We start from the raw sequence: 19804 nt of genomic DNA, 5'->3' as shown, positions 1-19804 counted from the left end.
CTGTCTGAAGTCGGGTCCAACGGCGGCCCGGCGGGCAGTTTAAAAATGGCAGAGGCAGCTCCTTGAAGGCTGCCAGGGAAGAATCATATTCTGCGGTCTGGAGACTGAAGCTATGGCCTCAACAACAGCTGTAGATGCCAGGCAGGAGGGCAGGTTGGTTGGGCACTCGGCCCACCCCGTTTTTCAGACGAGTGTCTCGCAATGCTCTTGGAGGAGGTGGCTGCCAGGAGGGACACCCTTGTTCCCAGAGATGGCAGGATGAGGCCACCACACCAGACTAAAGAAGCTTGGGAGGAATTGGCAGCCGAGATCAGCAGCCACGACATTGTGGAACCATTTGTGGCGCTGCACAATCTGCTGCACTCAGCAAGGGCGAGTACCATGTTGGCATGGATCAGTGTGCAGAAGTGTTAAGGGCTGGCCGTTCCCCTGTGGAGCTGAGGGGTGTAAGAGTCTGAGTGCCAACTGTCAATAGTGCCGGAGCTGGCCAAGGGGGTGAGCCCTGGCTACTTGAACTGAGTGCCTTGCGGCTCGAGGGCCACGACTTAGATGTGCAAGGTGTTCCACAGGTGGGGTAGGCCAGGCTGCAATGGTGCTGCAGGTAGAGAGTGGACTAATCAGTGGTCCTCTGCCCTTTCAGGAGAAGATGAGCCATAACCACTGAGAGGTCACACACAGGCGATGGCCTCCAAAACCTCCTAATATTGACCAGGTTTGAGCAGGACGCCTTGGAGCTGGCGAGGCGCCACGCACCTTATTCGGCCAGTTTTGGAGAGGCTGGCATGTTAGACAAAGGTCAGAGTGCAGTGCTCAGAGGTGAGAGTTTTGCATGGTGCAAACGTTCTCGTGTAGTCTCTTAACTGATGGAAGCCTCAAAACTCGAGTCCCCATTGATCATTGAAAGACCATGGCACCATGATGCAGATCTCCATTGTCTCACCAGGGTGCCTGGCATGTACAGTGACAGTGTGATGACTTAAACAAATGACATGTTGTTATTCTCCGTTAGGCTTTGCCAGCAGGCGCTTGTTCGCAGGACCCCGAAGCGCCACCCCTGATGTCAGAGGACCACCGGGCTTCAGCTGCACCTATGTCACACCCGGTCTCTGAACCTCAGTGGGTGCTAGATCTTCAGCTAGAATGTCAGTGCACAGCAGTGAGGACACTTCATACTCACTTGAGGTGCAGGCGGAGGCAGAGAGGTGCAGGGCACCAGCCGTTGGAGGACTGCTGGAGACCAGGACGATGCTGAGTTGAAGGCAGATGATGAGCCACTGGAGTCGTACGTTAGACAGCAGGTGCTGGATGTCCAGCGGGATGTGGCGGGAGGATCTGATGGAGATCCACGAGGGTCTGCGTGCCATGGTCTCTGATGTGGAGGAGTCCATGCGAAGCATAAGCACTGTGTTGACCCTCATGGCCGAACGGACTGCCTCTTCCATTGAATGTGTTGACTGTCATGGAGAGGCAGTTCCAAGGACAGAATCAGGGGTTCCTGGGGTTGCGCTTGGACCTACAAGCCCTCACACAGGCAACCTCACATTAGTGCATGAGCTGCTTGTCGTCTCTTCTCTCAGGGCGCTCTGGGTGTTGGCAGCAGCTCCTCCACCCCTCTGCCAGTAACCATGGCATCTAATGAGGCTGCTCCCTCCCCAGCAGGGCCAGCATAGGCTAGAGGACGACTGCCAAGGTCATAAAGGTTAACAAGACAGCAGAGTCATCAGGTTGTCTCCAATACTGCTGCCAACGAGGAGGGAGCACCAAGACATAGCACTTGCAAACCTAAGCTTAAGGTGCCATGAGCAGAAGCGGGACTGTTCACAGGTGATCTTCTGTTCTGTAATATTTATGTTCACTGGTGTGGAAATGAACACCAAAGATGGTAATGTTCATTTGTTTTGAGTGCCAAAATTAAATGAATTTTGCTTTTGTCGTAATGGCCTGAGTAAGCTTTACCGATTTTTTTGGTGCAGGGTATGCCAGTACATAATGCTGGACATGAGTAGCTCAAAACGTTATTGCACAGGCACTGAGTAGACTTTAGGTTAAATTGAAAGGGTCATTCCAGACATCCGGGATGGAGGCGGCAGCCCTGGCATGAGGTGGAAGCAGACCTTTGGCAGCCTAGCTGAAGGAGCATTGGATCAAGGCATCCCTGGTGTCCCTGCCTCCACGTCCTCCGCGTTCTCCTCACCATGCTTCTCTTCTGCCTCACTACTGGATTCATCCTCTGCAGTCTGTGGAGCTGCTTCAAGATCCTCTTCCTCCAGTGGGTCCTCCCTTGCCAGTGCCAGATTGTGGAGAGCACAGCATGCAACCACTATCAGTGACACCTGATCTGAGGGGTATTGTAGTGCTCCCCTGAATGGTCCAGGCATCTTCAGAAGACCTACGGTCCACTCTACCACCACCGTTGTAGAGGCATGATTCTTATTATAATGCTGCTCTGCCTCTGTTCTTGGGTGGCGAAGAGGGGTCATGCCACCTTTTCAATGGATAGCCCTTGTCACTCAGCAGCCTTGGCACCTGAGAGTGTCTCAGGATATAAACAGCATGAGAGCTACCAGGGTACCTTGCACAGACCTGCAGAATCTGCATCTTGTGGTCATACACTATCTGGTCATTCATAGAGTGGAATCCCTTCCTGCTGACGAAGACAACTGGCTGACCCGCTGGCACCTTGATGGACACGTGTGTGCAGTTGATGGTACCTTGGATGCGGCGGAACCCAGCAACCGCTGCTAAACCTCTGGCTCACTCAGCCTGACTGACCTCGCCCATATGGAAATGAATAAATGTCATTACCTGCCTGAAGAGAGCTTCTGTTACCAGCTTGACGCAATTGTGGACAGCTGACTGGGAGACTCCACAGAAATCCCCCACTGACCCCTGGAAAGAGCTGGAGGCATAGAAGTAGAGGGTCACTGTGGCCCTTAGAGCCACTGGCATGGGGCATCCATCAACACAGTTGGAGATGATCTCAGGCCCGATCATCTGACAAATGGAGGTCACGGTCTCTCTGGAGAGGCAGAGCCTTCTTCGGCACTGCACCTCGGACATATTGAGGTAGCTGCATCTTTGCCTGTAAACCCTGGCAGCAGGATAGTGGTGTCTTCTGTGGTCCCTTCCGCCTTAGAATACTTGCTGGTCCTGCACCCCTTGTGCCTGCGCCTCTCCTTCCAAAGGTCACTCCCTTGGAAGCTGCATTGAGACACCTGGCCTCCTCTCCCTTCTGCCCCTCTCTTCCTCCTCAGAGGAGGCACCTTCAGCGGAGACCACAATCCCCACTACCAGGGTCACCGAAGGCTATTTGATACCTGCAAGGGTGCACACGGTCAAAATCCTCCAGGGGCCTTGGCGACACCAATGAGTCCTGAAATGAAGCCTGGAAATACTAGGAATGAAGCTGCCAAGTTCCAATAAGCAATCAGCTGCAAACTATCTCCTAAGCCCATTATTACTCACAATGGCAATGCTGCTGGCCCTTTTTATCCTGCCCTTGGATGAGGTTCTGCAAAAAGTGGGCTGACCCGCCTGTCCATTTTGCCCACGCAACAAGCACAAAATCACGCAGGCAACATAAAATTGGGATCAATTGGGTTTTTAATAGCCTTTTAATTGAAGGTGGGCACGGCTCCGACACCCGCGCACACCCACCAATCTGAAGACTGCGCGTGTGCAGGATGATGTTGGGACAGTCGCCCGATTGGGTTGGGCATGCGCCCGCCAGCGAGGCATAAAATTCTGCCCTAGAAGATCAAGTAGCAATTGGCATGGAAGGTGCACTGAATTGAGAGAGCAGGTCCTACACCACTTTCTTTCTGGCCTCCAATTTTAGTGAATCAATGTGTTTTTTCCCATTGTCTGCGCAAGCTCTACTAATGCCCTGGAGCTGATATAAAAATATTTAAATTATTCAATGGTACTTCCGCTAGGCTGGCACTTTTTTCATTTAAATTATCTTCGAGGGAAGCTCTGCAGGCACTGAAATTCTTTTTTAAATTGTAATGTTCGCAATACCTTTCCCCACATTTCTGAAATTTTAATCAATTTTTCTGACAAAAATAAGCCAACCATTCTTATTGCCCATTAAGGTACACTTGCTCTTTGACTGGCATCCCATCCTGCATACACTTTCAGCTTCAGCTGATTAAAAGCTCCGCAGTCCATATGCTGTCTTGTTTATCCAGCTCTCCAGCCCTTACTGACCTACATTGGAATTAAAGGGTCTGGAAGCCAATTTAAAACTCCCATCCTAGCATTTAAAAACGCTTCACTACCCAGAAAATTCGCCACTGCTCTGACTCTACCTTCTTATGCATACCCCACCTCCATCCTCTATTAATGGCAGCCACCCCTTGTTATCTAGGTCCCATGCTCTGGGATTCCCTCTCTAAACTCCTCTGGTTCATCACCTTCCTTTCCTCCTTTAAGACTCACCTCCTTGACCAAGTAGTTAGTCATCACACCATTAAATTTGACTCAACTTCTATTTTTGGCTGATCGCACTTCTGTTGAAACAACTTAGGCCTTTTTATATGTTAAAGGCACTATGTAAATGCAAGCTTTGCTGAAGTTGTAAGTGGCACATGCCATTTATCTGGTATTATTGGTTAGTGTTAATGTGCCAAGTTCCTCAAATAGTGTCATCCTCTCCCACCCTCCTGTGTCCTACATTCAGAGTAGCTACCACCTCTTGTCAGGTATAGTGAGTGTATTGCCAACTTACAAGGGCTATAATCAAGTAATCAAGAGGACAAACCTCATACTTACTTCAAGTGGCAGAATGGAGACTACATGAGGCAAGAAAGGCCCAAGGTCTTACTGCACTCTTGCAACTCCTGCCCCACAAGGAAACATTTTTTATTTTAAATTTATAAGCCTTGCTCTTCTGGCCATCGATCCATATCCTAGTGGGGTTGGCTTGGTAGGAAAACTGCCAGATCAACTCCCTTGATCAAGCTGAAATTGAAGATCAGGCCCGATAACATCATCAGGGCCTGACCGTTGTGTCAAGAAGGTCATTGCTGCTTTACTCAGGACAGTTGCACAACTCATATCCTGCCTAGTGGAAACAAACAACCAATGAGAGAAAGCTATCCAATTCTACAGGAACAGGGAACTACTGCCTAATTAGTTTGATAAAGGTCACCCATTGCTGCCTGGAAAGATTTAGTCACAAAGAAATTCAGTGGTGACCTTGATTGGTACACAATGATTTTCTCCTAGTGGAAGTGCATTTCAGCTCTCCAGTCAGTGGTTGAAATATTTACCCTTTAGCCTCCAGGAGAAAGTGCACACTGCTGAGGCAGCTATAGTCAGGAAAGCCCAAGCAAGATCATCATGGTGTGGCCTGATGAATGAATATCAGGGCATGGAGAAGAGAAGCCTTCTGTGATGTCCAGCTCAGCCTACAATCTAACTACTTCAATATTCTCATTGTCATAACATACAACAGAGATTCCCTTTGGCAAATTCAAAGCAAAGCAATACTTTGAGCAGAGTAAAACTAGCAGCAAATACCCTGACTGAATCTCCTAGAGATCCCCATAGGAAATATTGAGGAGCTAGTGCATGACCTCAGATTCAAAGTGCACTGGGGTCCCAGCAGTCTTTGAAGGGAATTAATGTTTTTTTTTCCTCTGGGAAGGTAACTCAGATCCAATTTTATTGCAAGAGATGAGCCTTCAAGTACCTAGTTTCACACCACAAACCTACCCCAAAACAGGACATGGTTCAAAGGGAAATCCAGACCCTGAAGTCTGAAACATTATAGCAGCAAACTTTTCTCTTAATGTTTGTAGGATAGGGCCAGGCTTCAGTGAAGGCAAGCACAGAGAAACAGACAGCCACTTTGAGTTATACAGACTCCTCAATCTCAAAGTACTAACAGCATCATGAAGGGAATGTGACATTTTTTTTTGTGTTAATTTTGAACTAAAATCTTTTTCTTCTTAAAAAGAGTTCCAGAATCCTGTAATCCAGTTTTGGCTTCAATCGTTGCGAGGAATACTTACGTGATTCAAACTCACTAACAGCTAATAATTCCTCTGAAGGTGTTTTCTCTGGGTGCATTTTCTAGATAATAAAAAGAAAATGCAGCAGAATTTAGAAGTGTATTTATAACAGCAAAGATTCAATATGGCAAGAGTCAACGTTGTTGTCTAAAACAAAGGCCCGTCTACTGGCATTAATATTAATTTCCAAAATGGATTACTTGCTATATAAAAAATTGGAAGAGAGGGCTTGATGAGGGAGCCGAATAGTGCCCTTGCAATTGTGACTTTCCAGATCCCTCTTATTCTTAAAGCTGCAGTGTGCTTCATAATAAGATCAGGCAGACCAGTTATAGTCTCCTGTTCTCAGTAGATTTCAAAGGTACTATACTGCATTAATACTTTCTGTATATTGCTTAAATTTCCAGACTTAAAACCTTTTTTCTAGGTACTGTACATATGTCTAGTAAGTTGAGAAACAAAAATCACAGGTAATATAGGCTAAAGGCAGGACTTTGCTTCAAATTCTTGAAACTATGGAATGACAGTACACCCAAAATATGTCCATTTGAAAAGCAGAGATATTCTTTTTATATAAAAACCACTGCCTTGCTGAAGTGCAGCTCTACGCTGCTACTCGTCCTCCAGTATGTCACCCAGCTGCCTACAGTTCAGTTTGAGCACTGTTCTCTTTACATTTACAGGTCTTTGTATTTCAAGGAAGGGAAATGAAAGCACTAGCACTGTAATAAATCTGAAAGTTTAATTTTCACAACAAAGGAACTGCAAATAGGAGTTAACTGGGATTCAATCAAATAAACCCTTTATAATTTCAATCACATTTGGGATGGTGTAAATTAATAATTAGCCTCCTGGAATATTTAGCAGCCCTAGGGAAAAACCAGCCCAAGTTGGAGATAACTGTGCTCAGATTCATCACAAGGCAAAATTGGGATTGATCATACAGTTGTTTCTAAACAGGGTCACCACTGTTATTTAAAATTCAATGTGTACTCTAGATTCAATATTTAACTCAATTTTTAATTAGAAGATATTGCTATCCATAGGAGCACCTTAAAACCGAGATGTCATTCAGTGTTACAGAATACTGTTTTGATGCTCTGAATAAATATTAGTGAGATCACTTGGATGAATAACTGACAAGCATCCTTTAGTTAAGTGAAACATTACTTTGGCCTTATGGAATGTCTAAATTGCTGGAATTCACCAGAACAAATTAATATTTTGTTTATTAAAAACACACCAAGGGGGCCCAACTTTTAACTTCTGCCTATTTCACTTGGAAAGAATTATTGAATCCAAGAGCACAGAAAGAGACCATTCACTCCATCATGCCTGTGAATGCATTTTAGAAGAATCACAGCTTAAGACTGAAGATACCAAAAGTGGTCAAAACATACAATTAATCAACCAGAGTGCAACAACTGTATGATCAACCCCAATTTACTAACTTCTTTGCTCTCCTCCCTATTTTCTCATTTCGCACTTTGAGAGACAAAGACAGCAACTCAAACTGGGACAGTTTGATAGGTGGTAGCTGCAGCCTTTCAGCATCGCACCCGATAGTCCATCCCGAACTACACAGAATATACAGTCGGAACAGGCCATTCAGCCGACTGGTTCATGCCCCAAGCTAGTATCCTCCCACCCTATCAACATAACCTATTCTCTTCGCCCTCACGCATTTATCTAGCTTCCACCTTAAATGCATCTAAACTATTCAACTCAACATCTCCTGGTGACAGCCAGGTACACATTCTAACTCCTCCCCGGCAAAGTTTCTCCTGAATTCCCTATTGAATTTGCTTACATTTATGGCTCCTAGTTTTGGTCTCCAGTATAGGTGGAAACAAAGGGCTGAGTTTTCATTTCTGGGTCAGGATAAGTTTGGGATCCCCACCCCCATGGCATCAGCGTGATACGCACGCCACAGTTTTTAAATAAAAAGACAATTAAAGGTTAGAGGACACACCAAGTACAGTGGATGGGCTCCGAAACTGTTAAAGCCAATAGGGGGCCCTCAAGCACTGAAAGAATTAGTCTGCCAATGCAGGTAAGGGAGAGAGAGGGTGCCTCAAAATGGAGGTGCCCTCTTAGCACTTCTATCTTTTACAAACTTATAAAAAGAAACGGCCACAACTGCTAGACCACCATCATGGCAGCCTGGTGTGAATTCCAGCAATTTAGAATTCCAGCTGAATTCCAGCTGTGGCAATCCTCCAGATATGGTGGCTGTGGGGTGGGGCGGGGGGGGGGGGGGGGCTCAAATTGAACCTGAAGCGCTGCCAGTATGCTGCCTCCAGGTTTCTGCCGGTCTCCAGACAGGCGACCCACAGGCTGGCTAAAAAACTCCAGTCAGCCTCTGATCATAGGCCTTAAGAGACATTTTAATTATGTTAACAAGCTTCTCATTGCTTTTGGGCAAGCAGCCATTATCTCACCCTAAAAAATGGCCCAGAAGTGGTTAGATGCCAGCAAATCTGCCCACTAGCCAATCCTGGGAAGTTTTGGGCCCGCCCATCTCTGTTCCCACTTCCTGCAGGCTTCCAAAGCTTAGTTATATTCATTAACAGCCCAGATTTTGCAGTAGTAATGGTTAAACTGTCAACATTCATCACCTGTTGCTCCACTAAAACCAACTGCAACTCTGGAAGTCTGCATGTGTACAAAAATAACACAGTAATGCAGAAGTTACTATCATTGATTCTGCGCTTGATCTAGAGGGTGCACAGTTGAAATCACCACAGAGTACAGAGCAATCAGTGAAACGACAAAACCTTCCAGTGCTGGGCTGCCTGGAGGTTTAAACTTCTGTCAAGAAAATGGAAAATTCCCTTCTCAGAGATTGCTAGATCTTTGTGGCCAATACCAAGGTGAGAGGTGAGTGCCACTGACAGAAAAATCCAGTCCATTCTCTACCCTGTCATAATCTTAAAGACCTTATCAGGTCAACCCGCAAAGAGCGGCAGCCTATTTCATCATTCTTGATTAGTATAACCTCTCAGTTCTCATATCATCCTTGTAAAATGTTTTATACCTTTTTACCATGCCACTATAACCTTTTTTGTAATATGGAGACTAGTACTGTGCACTGTCTTGACAATTAATTTCAGCAGGCTATAGTATTATTGGAGAGAAGGAAAGGCAGGGGAAATCATGTACAGCCCTATCCTCACTAGATATCGAACACATGCACTTCCAGCACAAGTCACTGAGTAGTAGTCACGAGCTGGAATCCCAGCCAATTTATAACCTCATGCCACAGCCATTCTGTGCCAAGAGGGGCTAACTCAACAGAGATAGTAAGCAGTCCAGTCAGATCCCCAAGTATTATTACACCACAGCTGTTGCCATCCTCCCAACTGACAACAATCAATAATACAGTTTGTCGGTTCATCCATCTCACCTGTTTGACCAGGATTCTTGCCAACAGCCTGACTGTCTCTGAGGGGTTCCAATTCTGTCCAAATTTGCTCATGGAAGAACATTCCAGTTTATGCATCGGCCAGTCAGCTTTCTGCAAGAAAAAGATAGATGATACATTTCATAGTTAAGATTCCAAACATTAGAAACATTTTAATTAAAGAGGCTCACCTCAATGGTCTAATTTAAGCAGAATTCTAACACAGCAAACTGACTTAAATTCATTTATACCACAAGGAGTGCCTGATATAACCTGTACTGTTTTGACAAACTCACTTATCCTTCTCAGTTGCATCCTTCTCAGTTGCATCCCGAGAAGAATAGGTGGGATGAATTTGCCCTCTTAATCCTGTTCCCAAAGCGTGACCTATACATTCTGGAGGGGATCAGTGGAGATCATGTTACTCCACACCAATTCTTGAGAATCCCAATTTTGCAGTAGTCAATTAAAAAGCAGTCAAGAGGATAAGTTGTATACTACATCAGAATTTACCACAGGGAGCATTTACAGTACAGGAGCAACTCAATCTATTCTATTTTATTGTTTGTACCTTTCTCCCTTCTCCAATTTTCTATCTATCTATCCTCATGAAGCAGCTATATTGTTCGCAAACTTTGAGGGAGTACTACTGGTCCCCCAGTGCATAAGAGTGGAGTGGTCACTCTCCTCTGACAACCTGAACAGAGGGTATTTTGATGATCATGGCTGCCGTCATAATAAAATCAATTGCTGACCTCAAGAGCCCACATGAGGTCAGTTGTACAGTAAAACAGATGATCAAGAGCAGTAATCTTGTCTAATTTTTGGTTGCTGAGTACTGGAGAGAATCAAGAATGTGTAGAGGAGGATGGAAAAGAGAAAGGTAATGAAAAGGGAGGGGAGACTACTTATTCCACAGGTGAATTGGGCTTTGATTCACCAATAGGTTACAAAGTGCTCCTCATCACTGGGTATCCTGCTTACTTCTATAGATCCTATACATATCCATTTTGTAGTTACTTCTGGGGAGTCACCTTCTTGGATCGCTGCAGTCAATGTGGTGAAGGGTGAGGTGCAAGTAACAGCCCTCGACATCAAAACGGCATTTTACTGAGTGTGGCATCAAGAAGCCCTAACAAAACTGAAGTCATTGGGAATCGGGGGAAATCCCTCTACTGATTGGTATTATACCTAGCAAAATGGTCACTCAGTCTGCGCTTTGTCTCCCCAGTGTTGTGTAAAACACATTGTGAACAATGAATACACTATTTTATTCCAAAATCTGCTCTTAAGAAAGTTTACTGAACTAATATTTTGTATCTGTCTTCACAGTAGAAGACACACATTTCATACCAGAAATAGACGGTAACATAGTGGCTAAAAAGTGAGGAAATTAATATCAGTGGGGAAAAAGTATTGGTGAAACTTGAGAGACTAAAATCCGATAAATCCCAAGTACTGATGGTCTACACCCTATGGTTCTAAATTAGATAGCTGCAGAGATGGTGGATGTGCTGGTTATGATTTTCCAAAATTCATTAGATTTGGGAATGATCCCATTAGATTGGAAGTTGGCAAATATTTCCCTTCTTTCTTGAAAAGTGGAGAGAAAACTGAACTACAGGCCAGTTAGCCTAAAATCAGTTGTTTAGAAAATGCTGGAATAGATTAGTAAGGAAGTCTTAAAAGTGTATTTAGAAAAGCATAGTATGATAAAACCATGTTGACTTGTTCTGATTAAGGGGAAATCCTGTTTTTTGAAATTTATTGGAGTTTTCTGAGGATGTAACTAATAGGGTAGATAAAGGAGAACCAGTAGATGTAGTAGTACACCTGCATTTCCAAATGGCATTCAATAAGATGCCACACAAAAGGTTAATAGGCAAGATAAGGGCTCACGGAGTTGGGGTAGAGGGTTGGTTAATGGATAGAAAGCAGAGTGTGGGCATAAACACAGCTTTTTCAAGTTGGCAAGCAGTGACTAGCAGAGTGCTGGGGCCTCACCTATTTACAATCTATATTAATACCGAGATGAAGAGACAGTGGGTTAGCATGCAGGTGCAGCAAGCAATTAGGAAGGCAAATGGCATGTTGGCCTTTATTGCAAGGAGATTGAAGGACAAGAATAAAGAAGTTTTGCTTCAGTTGTACATGTTTTGGCGAAACCACATCTGGTGTACTGTGGGCAGTTTTGGTCTCCACATTTAAGAAAGGATATACTTGTATTGGAGGCAGTACAGCGAAGGTTCACTGGAGTGGTCCCTGGGATGAAGAGGTTGTCCAATGCCAAAAGCTAACTAAATTGGGTTTATATTTCTGGAGTTCAGAAGAATAAGAGGCGATCTCATTGAAACCTACAAAAGTCTGAGGGGGCTTGATAGGATAGACACAGAATGTTTCTGCCAATTGGAGAGGCTAAAACAAGGGGGCACAGTCTCAGGATAAGGGGCCGATCATCTAGAACTAACTTCGCTCAAAGGGTTGTGAATCTTTGGAATTCTCCAACCCAGAAGGTTGTGGATGCTGCATCATTGAATACATTTAAGGTCGGGATAGGCAGATTTTTTGGTCTGTCAGGAAATTAAGGGACATGGAGAGCAGGTGATAAAATGGAGTTGAATGGGGGGGCAGGCTCAGCGGGCCATATGGTCTACTCCTGCTCCTATTTCTTGTGTTCTAGTATTCTTAACAAATAAAAATTCCTTTAGGATTATCCTGCCACAAAGGCAAAGACATCAGTCAATTATATGCTCACTCCGAATCCGCATTTTCATACAGAGCTTCTTTCTCAGCAATCAGGTGTACAATCCAAGGTTCATTTTTTTCTTTGTTGCTGGGAACATGAAAACCAATTGTAACTTACCGTTGTGATCTTTGTGGGGGTTACCTCACTCATCCTGGGATGTTCCTCACTTATGCAGCCTAGTGCCACACCGGGCTCCTACATTTACTACAATGAAGCATGAGAGGAGCAGCTCTCGCGTAAGTTTTAATGCAGATGGATACAAAACAATGTGGCAAGCTAAGTTACTGTTGACAGGTCATGGGCACACTTCTGTATTATAAAAATGACATTTATGTTTCGATGGACACTGCAGATCACAGACCGGAATCTTACCTGACAGGTTACATTGCAGTAGAATGCTAGTTTACAACGACCACACTTTGCCAAACCCTCCTTACTGCAAAAGAAGAGAAAACACGTTAACTCGGCAGCCTTATCCATCATCTGAGTCGCAGTCTTTGAAGAAGCAGCTCAATGGTAAGGTGCGTGACTTAGCGCACTGTGATTTCCTAACTTTACAGGTACGGTATGATTTCCTGCAAGGGCACCATAATTTTGCATAAAATGTTCTGGATGCAGTGAAAATGTCAATTTCTGAACTGTGCATTTGCCTGATCACATACCAGAAAAAGTTAAGGGCTATAGATTTTGTACAACTCTTCTCCCCATTCATAAAGAGGAAATCTGACCCAATTTAAGTAGGGCATCCCAAGCAGGGAAGTTTGGAAATTTGGAAATGACAGAAATCCAAAAATAACTTAGCTTCCGGCTCAAGTGCAGTAGTCAGTGGCCCACAAGTCTGAATTTCAAATTTCTTTTGAAAGCTTTGCTTTCCTCTTTTATTTAATAAAAATTGTGTCAGTCGTGGCTCGGTGGTACCATTCTTGTCAGTCAGAAGGTTGTGTGTTCACACTGCATACCAGAGGCTAGAGCATGAAATTTAGACTGGCGCTCCAATGTTGTAGTGAAGGATGTTAAACTAAGGCCCTGTCAGATAGACATAAAAGTTCCTGTGACACAATTCAAAGGAGAGTAAGGGAGTTCCTCTCGTGCCCTAGATGAAATTTATTCTTCAACCAACATCACTAAAACAGATATTTGTTCATTATCACATTGCTGTTAGGAAGGTTTGGGGTGGGCAAATTGACTGCTGTGTTTCCGACACAACAGTGACTACATTTCAACAGTACCTAATTGGCTGTAAATACCTTTGGGGTGAATAAGGCCCAATGTAAAGGTGAGAGAACTTTGAGAGAATTCTACAGAATAACTACTGTTCACATATTTTAGCGAACACGAAAACACAAGGAAACACTTTTACACAGAAAAAGGGTGGCTGAATTTTAGAACTCTCTTTCGAAAAGTGCTATCGATGCCAGGTCAACTGTAAATGTTAAATATGAGACTGATAGATTTGTGTTATCCAAAAGTCATGAGGGAGAAACCGTTCCCATTAGCAGAGGATCAAAAACCACAGGGCAATTTCAGATGACTGGCAAAAGGGGCAATGGTGACATGAGGAAAACCTTTTGTAAAAAAATAAATGCAGCGAGTGTTAGGATCTGGAAAGCAATGCCTGAGAGTGTAATAGAGGCAGATTCAATTGTGGCTTTCAAAAGAGAACTGGACAATTATCTGAAGAGAAAAACTTTGCAGAGATACAGGGAAAAGGCACGGTAGTGGGACTAGGTGAGTGGCTCTTGGACAGCTAGCATGGACACAATGAGCTGAATAACCTCCTGTATTGTAACTGCTCAAAGATTCTATATGGGGCAAATGTAGTTATACAGAGTTAGGTCATAGATCAGTTATGATCTTACTGAATGGCGCGACTAGCTTGAAGAGATAAAGTGCCTATTTCCTGTTCCTACGCAGCTAATAATTTGAAGCTCTGCCCCGACCTGGGCATACCTAAATCATTGCAGCTTTCACATGCTGAAAGATTTACAATTCTGCACTCTTAGAGAAATTCCTTCAATATGGCAATACAGACAGAACAATTTCAGATCTCCGAAATTCAATCCTGGATGGGCCAAAATTCCTCCAACGCGGAAAAGTCATCGTCTACAGCCTCCACTATAAACTCCGTTCCCTCGCCACTATGCCTCTGCTCCACCCTTGTCACTGTCTCAAGTTGAACTAGATTATTAGCAACCTGTGTGGTTAGTTGACCTGCAAGCCAAGCCTTCCAGCCCTGATTCTCTCCATCACAAAGAATGCCTATTTACACCTCCACAATATCTCCAGTCTCTCCTCCACCTCAGTTCAATCTTTTATCATCTCTGGACTCCTTAGCTAGTCTCCCACCTCTCACCCTCTAAACTGGATCTCATCTAAAACTCCGTTGCCCATACACCATTCAATTCTGTGTGCACTGACCTACACTGGCTCTGGGTCCTGAAACTCAATTTTAAGATACTTATCCTTGTATTCAAATCCATCCATGGCCTTGCCCCTCCCTATATTTAACCTCCCCTGCCCTACAACCCTCCAGCAACTTTGCATTCCCCTCCAACTCGAGCCTTTTGTGCACAGCACCCCCACCCAGCCACTAAATGTCCTTTACCTCTACCCTCGGTAGGTGCACCTACATGTGTTAGGCTTGGCCCAAATAGCCAAGTGGTTATGGTACTGGGTTTGTAACCCCAAGATCAAGAGTTCAAATCTCACAATGGCAAATTATGAAACAATGTAACTTCATCTGAAACAGATGGAAACGGGTTTGTACTCGAAAGAGTTACATGTGTTAGGCCTCAAGTTTTGGAATTCCCACCTCAAATCTTTCCACTTCTTCACCTCTCCTCCTTTAAAAAGACAGTCTTTAAAAAAAACCTAACTCTTGGGCCAAGTGTTAGTCACCTGCCCTAAAATGTCCCTCTTTGGCTCAGTGGCAACTTGAGTTTAATTATGCACCTGTGAAGCACTGTGGGACTTCTTTTATATTAAAAAGATACTGCATAAATGCTAGTTTTTTTGTTACACTAAAGAAGTTGACAACTTTAACCAGGACTACTCTCAACAAATCCCAAACAAAATACATCTAAGATGCACAACAAACAGCAACCCCCCCACCACCAGCCACCCCCCCCCCCCCCCCCCCCCCCACCCCCCTAAAATCAAGACATCTTTAGTTCCCTTTTGAACAAGTACACTGAAATTAAAATAGGCTGAAAATGCTGTGGCAGACACAACCCTCTCCAAAAATTTCACAATTTTAACTCTGCATGTTTTTAACTGCACCACAAAAGGCAAGTCAATATATCTGATACATGAAAATATGTCTGGAAACACCTCAATAGAGCCAATAGATATTTTGATTTGCCACTCATTCTTTAATGCAAAATTCTCACAGTCTCACTCTCTCAACTTCTACAGTAGCATAAAATCTTTGTTTTGAAAAAAAAGGCGTTTTCCTGTCAAAGTGATGGCTGCATTTATGATCAAAACAGAGAAGGGAGTGATTTTGAAAACAAACATTTATTTGCCCTTCTTCCACCATTGGAATCAGCACTGCAGTTGTACATTACTACCCCCTGCAGCGTGACCCAATTGAGAACACTGCAGGTGTACCTGCTGCATCTATCACCACACCTCAACGTAGGCGATCAAGACAGCAACGCATCACCTCCCAATCTGAGGCTATGTTCGGTTTAAATTAAAAAAGCACAAAAAAAGTGAAAATACTTAAACTGGAAAGGAAGGGCATCCAGAGCTAGAGCTCCCTGGGTGACTAAAGATAGAGCTTAAAACGAAAGAAAGAAAAAGACACTGACTAAATATGTTAGGTGTATTATTCAGTAGATAACAAAACTAAATGCATAAAGTGTAGAGGAGAGCTAAACATGGAAATAAAGGGATAGGAGTCGGGGGTGGGGGGAAAATGTATGAGGATGGATTAATGGGTAACAAAAAAAAACCTCAAAAGCCTGACTCCACTTTTGTCATTTATGTTTCTCAGAGAAGGTCATGGCTGAGACATTAAATGAATATTTTATCAGTCTTCACTAAAGAGGATGCTGCCAATGTCAGAATAAAAGGAATTGGATGGGATAAAGTGGAAATACTTAAAACGTTGGCTATTTGAAGTAGAAAAATCACCTCGTTGGGTAAGCAGCACAAGGTTGCTGAGGAAGTGGAGATTGTGGCCACAATCTTCCAAACCTCCTCAGACAAGGGAAGAGAGCTAAAGGTTGGAAATAATGCATCCTTGTTCAAAAACAGAGAGGGATAAATCCAGCAAATACAGAACAGTCAATCCAGCGTTAGTGGTAGGGACCCTTTTAGAGAAAATACTCAAGGCAAAACTAATTATCATTTGGATAATTAAATGTCAGCCAGCAAGGATCTGTTAAAGGCAATCAAGTTAACCAAACACAGTTTGATTTCTTTGTTGAAGTAACTGAGAATTGATGTAGAACAGTTCTATTGTGTATATGGGCTTTCAAAAGGCACACAACAGACTTCAAAATTGAAACGCATGGGATTAAACAGGTAGTGACAACAGGGATACAAAATTGGCTAAGAAATAGAAAGCAAAGAGCAATGGTGAACAGTTCTTTTTCAGACAAGAGGAAAGTATAAGAGCGATGTTGTCCAGGGCTTGGTATTAACATCACTACTCTTTTTGATTTATACATACGGACTTGGGTACATAGGGCATAATTTCAAAGTTTGCAGATGACATGAAACTGAGAAAAGTGAGAAGAATATTAGCAGAGTTCAGGAGGGCAGACTGGTGAAATGGGCAGACATATGGATACAATTTAACAAAGAATTGTAAAGTGATACATATTGGTAGGAAGAATGAGGAGAGGCAAATAAATGGTACACAATTTAAAGGCACTGCAGAAACAGAGATAGAAGAGGATGATGTGTATACAAATCATTGATGCTGGCAGGACAGGTTGAGTAAGTTGTTTAAAGAAAAAAGGAATACAAGATTCTTGGATTTATAAACGGAGGAATAATGTATAAAAGGCAATTATGCTTATTATTTTTAATAAAATCATTGGGTAGGTCCCAGTTGGAGTGTGTGATCAATGCTGAGCCACTACCCTTTAGGAAAGATGCCAAGGCTTTGGAGAGGTGGCACAGGAAATTTACTAGAGTGGTATCAGGGGTGTGGAAATTCGGTTATGACAACAGATAGAAGCTGGAGCTGCTCCCCTTAGAGCACAGAGTTTCAAGGGGAGATTTAATAGAAGTATTCAAAATCATGAGGGTTTTTAATAAGTGTAAATTAAGAGAAATTGTTTCCAGAGATAGAAGTGTCAGTAACTAGAGGACAGAGACTTAAAGCTACTTGGCAAAAGAATCAGAAGCAAGATGAGGAGCATTTAAAACAAAAATCGAGTTATGATCCGGAATGCACTGCTTGCCTGAAAGGATGATGGAGGCAGATTCAATTTTAACTTTCAAAAGGGAATTAGATAAATATTGAAGGGAAAGCATTGCAGAGTTATGGAGAAAAGGCACATGAATAGAACTAATTCAAAAGCTTTCAAAGAGGCAGGCATGGTGGGCCAAATGACCTCCTCTGTGTTCTATGACTCTATACACCAGTTAGCTGTTTACTTTGGCACATAAACTTGATCACAATATCAATAATGTTTAGGTGAAAACACTGAGCTTTAATGTAACCACAAAATCAAGCAGTACAACAAGCAATACAAAATGGCTGCACCCATATTGGATCAGGCTTCCAACCACCAGAGGGCGATAACATATGGCAATAAAAAAATGGCTTTTATCCATTTAACATCTATAGCAGCAATTGAGCACTAACAATCAGGCCATTCAGCCTATCATGCCTGTGCCAGATCTTTCAATCAATCCCACTCCCCTGTTCTTTCTCCGTCACCCTGCAAATATTTACACTTCAAATATTTACCCAATTCCCTCTTGAAAGTTACTACTGAATCAACTTCTATCACCATTTAAAGGAATGTATTCCAGATCATCATAACTCACTGCTTAGAAAATTTCATATCATCCCTCTGGGTCCTTTGGTGGTTATTTTAAATTTGTGTCTGGTTACCTGCCAGAGGAACACATTTTCACTCTACCAAAATCCTTCATTATTCTGGACAACTCTAATAAATCTCCCCTTAACTTTCTCTACTCCAAGAACAACTCCAGTTTCTCTCGTCTCTCCACAACCCTGGAATCATTTTAGTGCATGATCCTCATTTCTCAGTATTTGGAAGTACAACATTGACTACCCTTCCCCAAAAAAAACGCGTTTCATTAGCTGCAGAACACATTGGGACATTCTGAGGTTGTGAAAAGTCTAACTGTCTTTCTCTCACGTCCTTCAATCTAAGAGAACCTTCAGATTCCACACGAGTTGTAGAATTCGTGATTAAAGCCATTCCAGGTCTAATTAAGACTGTTACTCAGGTGAAAAAAAAATCCAAACACTGCAAGGAACAAGGTAAGGCTCATGTTTGGAAAACTCAATGCTCAAAAACGGTTCTCTCCCCCCCCCACCCCCCCAAGAATGATACAAATTATACTATATTAATAATAATAAATTATTTGATCTTTAACCACACAGCTACATGTCACTGGGGAACAATTGATACATTCCACTAAAATGCTGATTTCTTCCTGCTTTTGGTACACTGCAAACCTTGAGAGTTCAACTACATCCAGCAGGACCCAGAGTGAAAGCACTGCAGTTGTGGGATTCCAGTCGTTATCCAGGCGGACTGAAGCATTCACAAACAGTAAGCAAGCTGCAACAAACAGGTTTCACTGCAATCCACATACCGAGCGAAGCAGAATTCACAGTGATTTCCCCGTTCATTGACAGTCAGGACATGGGTGTAGGCTGGGCATGTGAAGACCAGCTCTCCTATGCCAAAGTCTTTCCCAGCCTTCAGACCCCGTCCCTTGCCCTCGCTCAGAAATCTCTCCATGGCCCCGGGCATTGGGTGAAGTGAGGCCCCGCTTTCTACAGCAGCTCTCCGGCGGGCCTCTCTCTCTCTCGCTTCCCCTTCACTTTGTTCCCCACCTCTCAGCGATCGGACTCCATAGCTGCCGGTCTCAAACACCCCCACCTCTTCCTCTCACTCACTCACGCGGCGACCGTCCAGCACCAACTACTTAAATGGAAGCGGCTCAGCGCTCACTCCCATCCTCATTGCTGCAGTCAGCTCGCCGTCTGCTTCCCTGCTCCTCCAGGGTCCAAATGCTAGCCTAACTCTCTGAACCTTCCCTGCTCACTTGTGTAGATCTGGCGGGAGCTTATAGAAAGCAGTCTCACTCGTTTATTTTTCTCTCTCTCTCGCAACCTGACTGAAAAACTCAAAACCTAATTTTTAAGGCATCACCTTACGCTGTTTAAAAAATAGGTTTTGAAGTTTTCAGTGTGTAAGCTGCATAAACTTATGTTGTTTAAAAATTAGGTTTTGAGTTTTTCAGTGTATAAACTGCATAACCTTAAACTGTTTAAAAATTAGGTTTTGAGTTTTTCATTGTATAAGCTGTATAACCTTATGCTGTTCGTGCTCAAAAGTGCAACATCGAGCTTTTTAAAATCAACTATGTATATATTTAATATAGTTTTTTTAAAAATAAATCTGTTAGTGTTAAACT

At 43.4% G+C, this 19804-nt stretch overlaps 1 protein-coding gene across 6 annotated transcripts in view; it reads right to left on the bottom strand.

The window, feature by feature from the left end:
• smyd2a (SET and MYND domain containing 2a) overlaps positions 1-19378 on the bottom strand; it is a 55840-nt gene extending 36462 nt beyond the window's left edge. Inside the window, exons 1-4 of one of the 6 annotated variants that reach the window (XM_041215666.1) lie at positions 18977-19378; positions 12539-12602; positions 9424-9534; positions 6018-6078 (exon numbers count right to left, since the gene is read on the bottom strand). In XM_041215666.1, coding sequence (XP_041071600.1) covers positions 6018-6078; positions 9424-9534; positions 12539-12602; positions 18977-19137 — 397 coding nt within the window. In that variant the 5' untranslated portion in view covers positions 19138-19378. The remainder of the gene's footprint in view (positions 1-6017; positions 6079-9423; positions 9535-12538; positions 12603-18976) is intronic. The other 5 variants (XM_041215674.1, XM_041215652.1, XM_041215658.1 and 2 more) reach the window with 5 other exon arrangements.
• Between the last annotated feature and the right edge of the window lie 426 nt (positions 19379-19804).

Source organism: Carcharodon carcharias, chromosome 2 (genome assembly GCF_017639515.1).
Source record: "Carcharodon carcharias isolate sCarCar2 chromosome 2, sCarCar2.pri, whole genome shotgun sequence".
NCBI lineage: Eukaryota > Metazoa > Chordata > Chondrichthyes > Lamniformes > Lamnidae > Carcharodon > Carcharodon carcharias.
This window is presented reverse-complemented; position numbering and strand designations above follow the sequence as displayed.